This window comes from Silene latifolia, chromosome Y, assembly GCF_048544455.1.
Source record: "Silene latifolia isolate original U9 population chromosome Y, ASM4854445v1, whole genome shotgun sequence".
Taxonomy (NCBI): Eukaryota; Viridiplantae; Streptophyta; class Magnoliopsida; order Caryophyllales; family Caryophyllaceae; genus Silene; species Silene latifolia.
The window spans coordinates 459,603,921-459,620,064 of record NC_133538.1 but is presented as its reverse complement, the minus strand read 5'-3'; the positions used below and the strand labels follow the sequence as shown (position 1 = coordinate 459,620,064).

Genomic DNA, 16,144 nt, shown 5'->3' with positions numbered 1-16,144 from the left:
TAGATATTAGACATCATTTCTTAAGAGACCAAGTAGAAAAGGGGAACATAAAACTTGAATTTTGTAGCACTGAAAAACAATGGGCTGACATTTTGACAAAGGCGTTGGCTAGAGAACGTTTTGAGACTTTGCGGTTGGAAATCGGTTTAATCGGTGGCACCTAAACTATCATAAATATTTCCAAACCGTATGACTGACTAGTTAAGATGAGATTGTATGTCTGTGTCCGTATTTTCCGCTGCAAGTACATTCTTATATAGTATTTTATTATTTTATGAGAATATTCCGTTTGCTAGTCTGTTATATTTTATGCATGCTTTTGTAGTTTGCAGTTAGGTGAGTGACTATTTTAATTCTCTCCTACAAAATCTGTACTCAACTTAGTTTGTATTACACACTTTATATTTCGGGCTTGCTTATGTTGAATTTATTATTATGCTATAATACTTGTCTTACTTAACATTTCTTGCCTCGGTTGATATTATTCTAGGTGTTCTATGTCTGTTCTCGTCTTTTCGATGATGTTAAGAGGGGGAAGAAATGACCATGATTTAGTATTTGCCTAAACTTGCTCCTTGTCAAGACCTTTAGTCTTTTAAGGTCCTTAGTTGCTATAACTTTGAAGATAAATGTTTTTTTTGGTAGTATGTAAGCTTTCATTGATATCACCAACATAAACGATTACAGGAAGGAATATATTCGCTACATATCAGCTACTTATCACAAAACATGATTTTAACAACAAATATGAATGCTATTAAACCATCTCCTATCCTTAGAGGCAATACGACTAGGCAGAAGGTTTGTGACTCTCTTTTGTATTATCATCTGAATCTGAGCAGCTATCCAACCAGGGCTCATCAGAACATTATTGAAATGAGCCTGGTTTCTCTGAGTCCAGATGGAGTACAAGACAACAAACACCGTAGCATTAACAGTCCTTTTCTTCAATTTATACTATCTCCTTTGTCTAATGCAACGTAAAATATCAGTAGTATTCAGTTTACACATCAGCCAACCCTCAATGCAGTCCCAAATTTTCTGACTATAGCTGCATCCCTGAAATAAGTGCTCATAAGACTCCCCTGCAACCTGATAAATGCAACATATATTGTTTGCACTGATATGAAGCTTGTAATGTTTGGATTTCAGCATAAGGGATTGATGACAGATAAGCCATCCAATGAACGCATGTTTTGGGATCATCCAGATATTCCATACATTCAGTACCAGTCTACTTTAGCCCTATGTGTTGAGCAACTCATAACAACTTGAAGTAGAAAAATTACCATTACCTGCAACCCACTAATCATTATCAAAGCCAACCTTCACAGAAGAGATAATTTTATATATCCTCTTCCATTGCCAGCTGACATCCCCAGAAAGAACATAATTACTCCAATGTACACCTTTAAGATAAATATGGTTCACCCACTGTACCCATAACTTGTCAGGTTTCACAGCAAGCCACCACACAATCTTACCAATCAGAGCATTATTCCATACATAACTTGTCCTGAGCCCTAATCCACCTTCTTCTTTAGGGACACAGACCTTCTCCCATGCTATCAAAGGGACTCTATTATATTCAGAGTGACCTTCCCATATGTAATTCCTGTAGATAGAATCCACTCTATTGATCACACACTTGGGTAGATGCCCAGTAATTGTACATAGAAGAGAGGACTGCCTGGACTAGAGTAAGCATGCCTGCATAGGTTAGTTTCTTGGCCCCCAGGGATCTAATTCTATCCACAATTCTGTCAATCAGGGTAGTACAATCTTTATTTCTAAGTCTCCCAGTTGTGATGGGAACCCCCAGATATCTGATTAGAAGTTCGCCCTCAACAAAACCAGAGACTATAGAATTTCCTCCTTTAGTTGACTGCTCATACCATTGAAGTAAGCACAAGATTTCATAGCTTTCATATTGAGAAGATATAATGTTTGGACCTTGCGTTTATCGAACTATAATTCGATAGTATTAAGTTGAGGTGGAACTAGAACTTTAGTCACAAATCATAGGAGACTTGTCATCATCAAAAAGGGGGAATTTGTTGGACCATATAGTTATATGATGATGTTTTGATAATGACAAGTGTGTTTAATTATATATATACTTGTTGCTCGTAATTGTTTATTTAGTTGTGTTAGATTAAACATGGTTACACTTTGACAAGACGATTTGTGAAGTAAAGTTATAGTTGGTTTAGCTCCAAGCTTCAAGATTCATTTGAGCTCATGACATAGTACAAGAACAAGTTTCAAGTAACGATTTGTTAAATGTACAAGCTACAAGTTATGAATGTTAAATGAAGCTCAAGATGAGCTCAAGATGAAGGGCTTATGATCAAGATGGAAGAGATGAACCTCATACTAAAGATCTCCAGGAAGATTAGCTAGTATAGGTCATCATTCGATAACGGTAATTTTAGAAGTAATTTTGACAAGTAATGTTACAGCTGTTTTAGTTATAACTTTACTAGTTGAACTCAAAGTTATAGGTGATTCTACTATAACTTTGAGCTGCAATATGATGAACACGGTTTTTATGCTTTTAAAATCTATTTTTCAAAGCTTAAATTATAAAATCTTTAAAGAAAAGTGTGTTTATAGTAGAGTGAGATTTGGGACATGATTAGATCGAATGGGTTTGAGATTATCCTATTGATTAGTAAAACAACTTATGAGTTATCATGTTATCTAGGGTTTTCCTTCTACTCTTATCTAAACCCTAATTATCTAACCTAATATCTTACCTAGGGTTTCGAGTTGGGTGGCCGGCCTATGGGTCGCTTTTACTCCTTATTCGAATATTCCTTGTACAAGTTAGGGTTTAGAATAAATCTTAGTGATAATATTTGATTGAGATATTTTATCTCCATATATCATTTGATTTATTCTTTTCCATTGTATAAAGATATTATTAGGTTAAATAATAAGATTGGATCTCCTACTTACTATATACTTCACACGTGATCTATATAGTATCTAGGGTTTTATGGTAAAGATCTTAAATAAATATTTGTTAGAGATATTTTATCTCCTTATATTTATTTTATATCTTTTATCTAAAATATTGTTGGATTAAAATAGAAAAAATATTGATCTTATTCCTTCGTTAACCTACACGAGATCCTCACCATATGTAGGGTTTAGGTAAAGATCTTAGATAAAATATTTGTTAATGATATTTTATCTCCTTATATTTATTCCATATCTTTTACTAAGATATTATTAGAATAAATAAATGGATTAAGATCTTTTCTTGCTTGGATAAGAATCAAAGTAGAGCAAAATAATATTTGTTAGAGATTTCTTATCTTCTTATATTATTCTTTCTTATTTTCCAATATTAAGGAAGATTTGACCTAATCTCTTTCTTGTCTCTCGCGACACACACACGACATCTAGGGTTTTTCTTCCTAAACCTAGATTTCCTCTCTACTAATCTCTTTCTTGCCTCTCACGACACACACACACACACACACGACATCTAGGGTTTTTCTTCCTAAACCTAGATCTCCTCTCTACTATAAATACAAACACTTATTCATTCTTTCAAAACACTTTTCAACCTTTGAGCTTTAAAACATCCTTACAAACAAAACGTGTTTATCTTTATTTTGCAATTGAAAATTGTTCTTGAAAAGTCGTATTCTTTATTGCAATTACTTTGAAATTATGTTATTGGATAATAGTGCTTCATATTGTTTCTTACTCGTTCAATTGTGTGAACACTAGAAGAACAATCAAGTACTTTCTTATTAACATAAGTTAGACAAAAACCGAGTATTTAACGGTACTCAATTGAGTTACAACTAGAGTTAGCTGTACGAGTGGGTTAGTTATTCTGTAATCCGTAGAAAGGTACTAAAATAATTAATCGAGAATAGTGGACGTAGGCTTCGACGTGTGAAGTTGAACCACTTCAAAAATCCGTGTGTCCTTTGCATCTCTTTCTTTCGTTTCGTTTTGTTCATTTTCATTTCACATACAATCAAGTTAGTTGAATTTAATCGATAAATTCATACTAATTACTACATACACGCTTCATATAGACATAAACGAAAAAGTGGTCATATTTACTTATACTCAATTCACCCCCCCTCTTGAGTATTTCGGATCGATAGACTGTTCAGTTTTATTTCTGAGTGAGCTTGTGAAAAATGTAAGCTCTTGAGTGTGAACATTATTATTATTTGATTGAAATCAAACTTCAATAACTATTTTGAATAACTTAAATAAGTGAAAATTAGAATACTTATATGACTTATTCTAGGACATCAGGTAACTTAAGCTAATTTTACATGCTTGGAAATAAAATAAAGATCAAGCTACAAAACCAAGGACGATTTGTAATCCAAATCCAAAACTCCTAGACTTATAGTTGGCGATGTCTTGGGAGAGATATTATGGCAAAAATAGTTATCATGTATACTTGTTGTATAGGTTTTATGTAGTTAAAGCCATGTAATTGATACTTTCTTCGTCTCGGTTATTTAATTATTTATTCCATTTTACGACTGTAAGCACATAACAACTAAACAACGAAATAAGTATAAAAGAAAAGAACACAACATGAATGTATAGGATAGACGTTAGGATGGATTATATATACAATAATGTTGTAGGGTTTGGTTTTGTTTGATATTTATTATTGTTATTATTGTTATTGTTGTTATTACTACTACTACTACTACTACTACTACTACTACTACTACTACTACTACTACTACTATTATTATTATTATTATTTATTTTCTTCTCACTAAAACTCATATAGTCATATATATCTACAATATTAAATTGCATGATCATCTTTTTCCGAAGCTTTTTTATTTGCTAATTAACAAATATTTTCTTTATGATTTTTTCCTATTTACTATTTTGCTCTTTTGATTAGCTTGGGGTTATACATGAAAACCAATCTATATCGCCTTATTATGCTTGCTATTATTAAAAGCTAACTTCTTAACCTGTCTGAAAACTTATTTTAATTATTAAAATGCTGTCCGTTTTAATTTCGTATAAGTTCCTAGCATTGCAGTAGCCTTAGTTGCATGTGTCTTTAGTATTATTGATAAAAGTTAATGACATTCTTATTCTTATATTTATATATTTGACTATAAACTTGACATAAATCTTATTTAATCACACATATTTATCCCATAGGATAGACAGCTTTGTACCGTTGAAACTTAAGATCGTATCACAATAAAACCTAAGATTCAATAGATCAATATTTATTTTTTTGCTTGACTTGTGGTTTTGAACAAATTAGTTTGCTACATATCAATAAAATGGGAAAAGAGATTAACAAATAGAAGATTATATAACGTACTACCACTATAAAAATCACGCTGCATATCATCTAAGATGATCAAAAGCGAGTATATACTCCCTCGGTCCCAACCATTTGTTACCTCCTAAATCAACATATCTTTGACAATGAATTAAATTCCACGAATGGTGTATGTACTTCCCGAAAAATAAAACTTTATAAATAATTATCCGTAGTTACATATAATTTCACCGTCACAAAAGCTTCGTATGTAGCACTGGAAATTTGATAGTGCACAACTGCAAATCCATAGTGACCTCGAACAACTGTGCACAAGCGCTTGTTATTAAATGTTGCAGATGACTCGATAGTGCTGACATTCAAAGAAAAAAAACCTATGCTCAATTCAAGATCAGATTACCTATTATTGGATCTCTCAAATATCGAATCATACCCATCTCATCATTATCAATGGCACGAAACTTGAACTCTATGGATGCAAAATTGTTACGTGGTAACACTTCCAACTTTCCAAGGAGCTTTCATCTCCATTATATATATATATATATATATATATATATATAGATATAGATATAGATATATAGATATAGATATAGATATATAGATTTAGGATCCAATGAGAACCCCCTTCCCATGAGAACCATGAGAACTCTTGTCCACCATTGGATTAAACAATCTAACGCCTCAGATTTAATTTGTTGGACGTGACTACTATTTTAAGTACGGTAGTTCAGGTCTTTGTCACTTTACTCACTCTTCCTCCCCTTTCTTCCCCATTTATACTTCACAGTTCACCAAATCTATTCTTTTTTTATACCATGTACATGTACGCACTCTCAATGTTTTTTAATTACTTCTTTAATAATCTTGTTTCTCCTTATCCTCAAGGTACAAATAATTCAATATGTATTTTATTTACCTTTTAATCCACGATTATTTATGTTCTTTTTACACAGATCTTACTTTTTTATCCGAGTTTTAATTGAGGGGGATAATATAAGATAAATCAACAAAAAACATCTATTTCTATAATTTTCCCTTCAATTTAACGTTTTTCAATTGCATCCTTATACATCGTTCTTGTTCATGTTCATTTTCGATATTTTTGCTCGATTTTACTCATTGAAGTTCTGTTCCTTTTTTCCCTTTTTCTGATTAATTTACTCACTAAACTTAACGATAGTTGTTCCAATATATTTCCATATTTCATCCCTCAACCAAGGTAAGAATCATTCAATTTGATTTTTTATTATTGATTTTTGATTATTTGTCTTCTACTCCCGCATTTCTCTGAATTCATCAATTTGTTCATTTTTGATTTTTTTGCTCGATTGTACTCATTAGCATCATCGCTGCTAGTTAAATCTAAGTCCGAGTAGTTTAATTTATTGTGATACACATTCTGATGCAAAGTGTGAAACACAATTTGTTAATTATCGATTTTCGAGTAGTTGCCTAGTGATTGTGATTGCAGAAGGCTAGTGCATCTTCATTGTTCCTCCATCTATATAATTTGTGCATTGTAGGTGATTTAGGAAAATGAGTTTTTGTGGCAAGAAACGTTGGGTATTCTGGACCTATGGCACATACTTTCTGAACCTTTCGTATACAAGTTCTGAACTTATGGCACAAACTTTCTGGTCTTTTCGTACTTAAGTTCTGAACTTATGGGATATACATCATAATGTGCCTTTCGAAGGATTAAACTGTACGTGTTATATATCAGATGAAAAAAGCAATTTCCATATAAACTCTTTTAAATATAATTTCAAAATGAGTATTAAAAGAGTCATAAATCATCAGTGAAATATGAATTAAAATTATCATTTAACATTTAACATTCAAAAAAAAAAGTGGAAGCGGATTTTAAGTCCTTAAAAGTGTCAAATCAAGACAAGAAAGATGAACTCTATGTTCGTCATCGACAATTAATCTTCATTTTGTGAATTTGATTCTTCACACCAATGCTTCCCCTTTTGGTAAAATGGAAACCCTCTTGACATTAGGTACAAAAGTTTTGCACCTAAGGTATAAAAGTTCCGAACCTTTCGTACAATGATTCTCACGGTTGTCATGGGAAAGTGGTTCTCATAGGATCTTAACCCTATATATATATATATATATATATATATATATATATATATATATATATATATATATATATATATATTGATTTATCGGCTCCATCGTCAATTAGGTAGTTCAACAAAAAGCGGAAATCTTTTGAGCTTTTCCATCAACAAATACAAGTAAAAATCTCAACCGATGGAATATAACTATATATAGCCACTTGACCGCTTTGCAATTGGTTCTTGATTGTAAACAAATTCCAATGACAAAGAGATAATATATAGGTGTTGTCCGTTATTGTTGATAAATATTGAGTACGTAGTTGTTTGAAATTGATTTAATATTTCTATTGTATTATCTTTTTGGTCCAATTTATATCTTTTCACCCTTAATTTTATTTAGAAAATAACTAATGTAGATATATTAAAAATAGGTGTTTTAAAAAAGTTAGAATCTCTCGAGTGTCCGAAAAAAAGCCTCTTTATATATATATATATATATATATATATATATATATATATATATATATATATATATATATATATATATACTAGATTTAATGCCCGTGCACGCACGGGCCTTTTGGTAGAGTTCTCTAGTAATATTTTTAAGCGAGGATGCAGCAAATTACCTCCATAACTTATGAACTATGTGCAAATGAGCCCCCTAAGTTCCACTTGTAGCAAATTAGCCCCATAACTTTCCAAAAATGTGCAATTAAGCACAAGTCAAGTTTTTTTTTTACCATTTTTTAACTAAAACCTATTATTTTCTATTATAAAAACTATTATAAATATATTTCTTAAATAATTAAATATAATATTTACACATTCAACGAAAAATACGAACCAATTTTAGTATAAACAAAAATTTGGCCATGTTACTTTTCATTGTAACATCATTAACAATTCTCATATTAGAAACATTTTCCGCCAAAATAAATAAAAAAAATAAAATATTTGAACATGTTTTTTTAATAACCAAGAATTTTAGGATTAAGATCTAATCAATAATTTTGTTTTTAATAATAATAAAATATCTAATTAGCAATTTTTTTTCTTAAAATAAGATATGTGGTTAATTGCATATTAAGAGAAACTTATAGGATTGATGTGCTACATACATAAGTTAAGGGATTTGATTGTAGGCCTGTCTGTCTCCTATTTGGTTACCATACCATTACATTTTCTTTAATAGAGAAAATCTCGTTTTACTTCTTATATGGTGCTGGAAAATCTAATTTTGCTTGTTTTAAGGTCTAAAGTTCAAACTCTCATAAAAACTACTTCGTATTTGACATTAAATTTAGGGTGTTGCTCTTTCACATACACATTTTACTCTTTCACATACGCAAATTACTTTTTTTACCCCTTTCATTTTCCAATTTTCTCTCATCCCTTCCCAGAATTCATGTATTGATAAAATTGAAAAAACCAATCACCCTTCTCCGCTTCTACCGCCACCTCCATTTCCCTACCCGATCACCACCAACCACCTCTATGACCAACGATCCCGCCCACCGGCAATCCACCTACCAGAGTGATCCGAGACACCCACTGTTTTCCACATCTATCGACCGCAGACACAACTCCTCCAACAAACCAACCTTCACGGCTTCACGCAGCCCGTCAATCCCGATACAATGCCCACCCATTAGTCAACCACCAAGAGTAACAAATTGACAAAGCAAATCAATGTGTATAGCTGTACAATGTAATTTGATGTCGAAAGAAATTGGCAGGGGGAAAGTCATTTTTGATTTCATAGATCCACACACAAAATAATCTAGCTGTACAATGAAATATAAAATAATTAATGTGAATTTTTGATAAATCGAAGTAATTACTTGTTCGATACAAGAATTGAGATCCATAATTGAAAATCTTGAGCGAAATTTAATTAGGTTTTAGGAGAAAGAGAAAGATAAAATCAGAGTTTTTTTAGTTAAAGGAAGGATAGTGTTTGGAAACATTATGAAAAAATGTATGTGAAAGAGTAAAAGCCGTATGTGAAAGAGTAACACCGTAAATTTATATAGTCTCAATCATAATGGCTTGAGCACATGGATCGGTAAAATACTTATTTTTTCTTATATTGAATACGATATAATCAAACTTACTTGTTTATATCCGAGCTCACCATCACCATGCAACTGACATACTCCGTACGTCCCACGAAGTCAATTACCTTAGCTTTGTAATGAGGTTTTGTGACACTAAACTTGGTGTTGAAATAAACTTATTATTTCTTTATCAAAGGTAATATAGATTTATTATTTCGCTTTAATCTTTTTTTTTGTCACTCTAGTCAAGCCATAACGTTGTTATGGTTTAATCGTGTTGAAAGCTTAGTTAGAGTACTTACGCAAACTTAATGTATGATAATAAAGTTGGCATTGGCTTCACTTTTCACAAATGTATACTTTGTATTTCACCAAGCATTTTTACTACAGGATATAGGTTTGGTAAATTGTAGAGGTGGAGTTAGGGGTAGCTAGGTTGAAATTTTCAATCTTTTTAGTCGTAATTTTTGAACATTTATAGAGTTTATCTTATGATATTACTCGTTCACTCTTCTTGAAATTTTTTTCTAGCTTGCAAGCGTAAATTCTAGTTCTGCAATTAGAAGTTGGTAGCTTGTCCGTAGTGGGATGATTTGGCAATGAGAAACAAAAGATCTGTACAAAATTTGACTCTTATGTAATACCCGCACACTATTTTTGTGTCGTAGAACGATCTTGTTATCAACTAAGGAAAATTTTATGATAAATTTATTATATTACAAACGTAAATTACAGATATACATTCATCCAAGTATCCAACTACATTATATTAGACATGTTATTTATTAGACACCAACAACAAGACATACCTCCATACTCACATCCATAATAACCGTCTTACGTTACGAACGCCCATGCCGTCTTGCTTTACAAAGGTCCATGACCAAGGCACCAACAATGGCACCAATCATGACCTCTTCGTACGATGATGAAAACTTTCCGGCAACGTAATAGTTTTGCCTTCTTGATCTTCCGAGATCCTCATACCTACTAAAAGAACAAAATTATAATTATAAAATTTTATAATGCAAACACAACAATGCAACATTAAATTACAAAATTTACGGAAGAACAAAGCGACAAACTACATACATACCAAAAAAACTAAAATGCATATATTTCATAAAGTGTCGTTAAATAAGCCGCATTGTATTTATATCCAACCATGCATGAAGGAGTGTTTGTATTAGCATAGGAATTTGTTGAGTGTACGTATATGAATACAATTAGGTTTCCTATATGCCAACTCTATCTAACCAATACGCCAATAGCGATACGTAGTATTGATAGAATTATGATAGAGTTTGACTTTAAGCAATTGGCAAAGTGTATGAGAGGTTTACTCAATTAAAAATTCTTGAGCTACATAGATTTGATTTACGGTTCCTTTTTTTTTTTTTTTCAATTTAGACGATTTAATTAGCATTATTTATTAATTTTAGGTGTTTCGATAATATTGGAGATTCTATAAACGCTTGAAAAAAGTTTCCTTTCTTTATATATATATATATATATATATATATATATATATATATATATATATATATATATATATATATATATAAGATCAAGTGAGTCCTCCTCTTACATGTGAGTCCATAAGTCCCATTATGGGCCATTGGATCTTGGAAATGGAGGGCTAAGATGAGAACAAAAAAATTAAGGTTAATGCTCTAATTTTGCCATCTTCCTCTAATTTTCTCATTAACTACATTAATCCTCCTCATCTTTCATTCATCAACTCATTATCATATCTCCTCATTCTCTCTTTATATCTCACTTCTCCATATTCTCTCCAAAAAAAACCAAAAAAAAAAACCCAAAAAACAAAACAAATAAAAAACCCAAAAAATCCAAATAAATCATTTACTCATCTTTTCCTCGTTCACCATCCACCTACCACCACCCACCGGAAACCACCACAGTCGCCAACCGCCACCGCCGCCCCGACGTCATTTTTTTTTTTTTAACTTGATGTTTGGGTGTTCTTTTTATTTTTTTTCTCCTTATATCGTCTTGCTATATAATATTGTTTTAAATTTGTGAGTTTTTTATTTTATTTTAATCTTAGATCTACTAAAATAGATCAAATTTCATTAACCCGTTTTTTTTTTCATTTCCGTTTTGTTTTTTTTTTCAATTTTGATGTTTTGGGTTTTTTTTTTTCCGGTTATTGACATTCTTACAAATTATAGTGTGATTTTAGTACTAAATCTATTAGTTATGAAATCTCATTTTTTACTTTTTTCTTGTTGATATCACTTTGTTAATATCCGTCTTGTTATATATATTTGCCAAATTTCGCATTTAAAATTTTGTCTTGGTATTGTGTGATTTAGGATCTATTAAACTTACTTGTTCGGTTAAAATTACACTTTTTTCCGTTAAAATTACACTTTTTTCGGTTAAAATCACAGTTTTTTTCCTGTTAAAATTACATTTTTTAACGTTAAAATTACACTTTTTTCCGTTAAAATTACACTTTTTAATGTTAAAATTACACTTTTTTTCGTTAAAATTACACTCTTTTTCCGGTTAAAATTATACTTTTTCCCGTTAAAATTACACTTTTTTCTGTTAAAATTACACTTGTCTTCATTAAAGTTACATTTATCTCTATTATTAAAGTTACACTTATCTCTACTAAGGTTACCCTCTCAATTACTAAAGTACGCTTTTGGAGTAAAGCTAGAACAATTTGGACTGAAGTTACACAAATTTGGACTAAAATTACACAATTTGGACTAACTAATGGAGTTATTTGTAATTTACACAATTTGGACTAAAGATACACAAATTTGGAAAATAGTTATACAATTTGAACTAAAATTACACTTTTATGGACTAAAATTACACTTCCGTGGACTAAAATTACACTTTTGTAGACTAAAGTTACACATTTGTGGACTAAAATTACACTTTTTTGGACAAAAATTACACTTTTATGGACTAAAATTATACTCATAAAAATTACACTATCAATGTACTAAAGTTACACTTTAGTCGACAACGATTGAAATTGCACAATATCAATGAGTCAAAATAATTGAATTGTGTAACTTTTGTCCAAGTTTAGTCGTAAATAGTGTAAATTTTAGTTCAAATTTAGTCGTAAATAGTGTATTTTTAGTCCAAATTATGTAATTTCAGTCCAAATTTGTGTAATTTTAGTCCAAAATTGTGTAATTTTATTCCAAATTGTGTAAATTTAGTCCAAATTGTATAACTTTAGTCCAAATTTTACCTTTAGTCCAAAGTGTATTTTTAGTCCAAATTATATAATTCTTGTCCAAATTTAGTTGTAAATAGTCGAAATTTAGTTCAAATTGTGTAATTTTAGTCAAAATTGTATAACTTTAGTTCAAATTTGTGTAACTTTAGTCTTTTGTCCAAATTGTCTAAATTACTAATAACTCCATTACTTAGCCCAAATTGTCCAAATTGTCCAAATTAGTTAGTCCAAATTGTGCAAATAGTCCAGATTAGTAAGTGTAATTTTTAAAGGAAAAAGTGTAATTTTAACAAAAAAAAGTGTAATTTTAATAGAAAAAAGTGTAATTTTAACAGAAAAAAAGTGTAATTTTAACAGAAAAAGTGTAATTTTAACAAAAAAAGGTGTAATTTTAACAGAAAAAAGTGTAATTTTAACTGGAAAAAGTGTAGTTTTAACACAAAAAAAAATGTAATTTTAACAGGAAAAAGTGTAATTTTAACCAAAAAAAGTGTAATTTCAAAAGAAAACTTTAACAGAAAAAAGTGTAATTTTAACAGAAAAAATGAAATTTTAACAGAAGGAAGTGTAATTTTAACAAAAAAAAGGTGTAATTTTAATGACGATAAGTGTAATTTTAACAAAAAATAAGTGTAACTTTAATGTTTAAAGGTTGTACACTTTTTTTTAAAAAAAAAACAAGATTTATAATTTTAACACAAAATATTATGTAATTACAAAAACAAAAAGACCAAAATAAACACTAACAAAAATAAAAAGACCAAAGTAAACACCAACCGTAAGAAAAAAAATTAGAAAGAAAAAAAACCGAAAAAAAAAAAACCGAAAAAAATAAATGAAAAAACCAACCACCCAACCTTATCCCCAAATCTGAAATAAAACAATGAAAACAATGAGATTTGAATAGTAACAATGAAATAAACAAGATTTAAAATAAATAATGAAAACAAGATCTCATAAAAACGAAATCAAAAACGCAATAAAAAACGAGATCAAATCAAAGTATAAAACTAAAACGAGATCTCAGAAATTAAAAGAAAACAAGATTAGAAATAAAAAAGAAAATCTCAAAATTTAAAGAAGAGACTAAGAGCAGACGGATTCAGGTGATGCGGTGAGGCAGTGAGGAGGAGAGGTGTCGGGGGTGTGCGAGGCGGTGTGCGGCAGAGGCGGCGTGGGGGAGAGTAGAAGGGAGGTCGTGAATGGAGGCGGTTGCGATGAAGGTTGTGGTTTAGCGGTGCAGAGGTGGTGGTGGCGTCAGATCTGAAAGAAAAAGGGTATTTGTGGGTCGTGGTAATGGAGATATGAAGGAGGGTGTGCCAGGTGACGGTGGCTGTGGTGGTGTATATGGTCCGAGTGGTAGGTGGCGGTGGTCAGGTGCGGAGGTGGTTTTTTTAGGGGACTGGACGGAGAGAGGGAGGGAGAATTTGATTTTTTTGAAATATTTGTTTTGGTTTTTTTTATTGGTTTGGTGATGAGAGGAAGAGAGGATGAGAGATGTGGGTTTGTTTTTTGGAAATAATGAATGAGGAGTGAATGATAAGAAGAATTAGATTAGAATGAGTAGGAGGAGTTAGGAATGATTAGGGAGGGAGATTAGCTAGATTGATTTCTAGCCCTCCATTGAGATGTGTAATTTCCTCCCTCCATCTCCTTCATCCAAAGGCCCATAATAGGACAAAGGGACTCAAAATATACAAGGACTTATATGAACTTTACTATATATATATATATATATATATATATATATATATATATATATATATATATATATATATATACATATATATATATATACATATATATATATATACATATATATATATATATAGGGTCGAGATCCGGTGAGAACCACCCATATAATGAGAACCATGAGAACCACTAATAATACTACAATCCAATAATAATACACACGCGTGTATTATCTCAAACAAACCCCAAATTTTTTTTTCGCGTCCCTCCCAAACCCACCTAATCTCGTCATTTTTAAATTTTGCTTTTCTCTCATCATTCTCTCTCTCTCTTCAACTCATCTTTCGACTATTAAAACCTTCCGCCATCGCCTCTTCGATAATCAAACCTTAACTTTCTCTACAATCGAACGATAAATTCTTCGACAATCAGCCTTTCGACGCTGCTTCAATCAATGACGCCTTTAAATTCGAGGTAAAATTTCGATCTTTATGATTATTTGTTGTGAAATTAGTTGATTTAGTTGATTAAATTAGACTGTTCGTGAAATTAGGGATTGATTAACCGATTAGAATTCAGAATTGAACAATTATGCTTCTGAATTTAGGATTTCGTCAATTAAATTGGGGAAACTGAGAAATTAGGGTTAGGGGATTTGAGAAATTTGTTGAAACCATGAAATTAGGGTTTGATTCGTCTTTTAAGTTTCTGGATTGAAAAATCTTGCTTCTGAATTTAGGGTTTCATGAATTAAATTGGGGAAACTGGGAAATTAGGGTTGGAGACCGTTTATGTGCATCAAAATCTTGTTTATGTGCATCCAAATTCCTGTTTATGTGCATCAAATTCCTGTTTAGGTGCTTCAAAATGTGATTTTGTGAATCAAATTGGCTTAATTGAGAAATTAGGATTTCATGAATTAAATTGGGGAAACTGAGAAATTAGGGTTGGAGACCGTTTATGTGCATCAAAACCTTGTTTATGTGCATCCAAATTCCTGTTTATATGCATCAAATTCCTGTTTAGGTGCATCAAAATGTGATTTTGTGAATCAAATTGGCCTAATTGAGAAATTAGGGTTTCATGAATTAAATTGGGGAAACTGAGAAATTAGGGTTGGAGACCGTTTATGTGCATCAAAATCTTGTTTATGTGCATCCAAATTCCTGTTTATATGCATCAAATTCCTGTTTATATGCATCAAATTGGCTTAATTGAGAAATTAGGGTTGGAGAAATTGTGAAATTGCCTATATTTGTTAAACTCAGGGACTCAATTTCATGAATTATACTGTTGTATTGTTGCTTATTTAATTTTTGACATTTCTTGTTGCAGCAATAATGACAAAGACTACTCCTCAATACTATCACAAACTTCTTCAAATGTCATTACAAACGAAGGAGCGAATGTTGAAGCTAATGCATGTCAGCCTATATTAGAAATATCTGCAATAGCAGTTGAACATGATGTTCCTGAAGTTGTGACTTTCGAATTTGTTGAAGGTACAATTCTATTCATCGTGGTAGTTGCTTGATGTTTTAAGCTTTTTAAAGGTACATTTCATATGCTTTTGTATCCTTCACCTTTCTTACTTTAATTGCACCACATATGCAGATATCATAGTAGAGGAGGCAGAAGACGAGGAGGCAGCAGAAGGTTCTTCAAGCAACACGAATCGGGTTTTTGAGTGTCTCAACCATCTTAAGCCGTTTATTGGTATGCTATTCGATAAGCTTGAACTAGGTGTTGAGTTTTATGAAGCATATGCAAAAGAATGTGGGTT

General features: G+C 31.2%; 1 protein-coding gene across 1 annotated transcript; it reads right to left on the bottom strand.

The window, feature by feature from the left end:
* Nucleotides 1-1,305: 1,305 nt before the first annotated feature.
* LOC141632879 (uncharacterized) lies at nucleotides 1,306-6,082 on the bottom strand. Its single transcript, XM_074445383.1, has 4 exons — nucleotides 6,060-6,082; nucleotides 5,525-5,657; nucleotides 1,674-1,885; nucleotides 1,306-1,615 (listed from the first exon to the last, which is right to left on the bottom strand). The coding sequence occupies exons 1-4, from the start codon at nucleotides 6,080-6,082 to the stop codon at nucleotides 1,306-1,308; spliced, it is 678 nt and encodes a 225-aa protein (XP_074301484.1).
* Nucleotides 6,083-16,144: the final 10,062 nt, after the last annotated feature.

What these genes read in the sequence shown, in the direction of transcription:
- LOC141632879 (XM_074445383.1), bottom strand. Translation starts at nt 6,082, where the DNA reads ATGGGGAAGAAAGGGGAGGAAGA. An exon ending in GGGAAGAAAGGGGAGGAAGA is followed by an intron (nt 5,658 to 6,059) that starts GTGAGTAAAGTG and finishes TTTGAATGTCAG; the next exon opens with CACTATCGAGTCATCTGCAA. An exon ending in TTGTGACGGTGAAATTATAT is followed by an intron (nt 1,886 to 5,524) that starts GTAACTACGGAT and finishes TGGTATGAGCAG; the next exon opens with TCAACTAAAGGAGGAAATTC.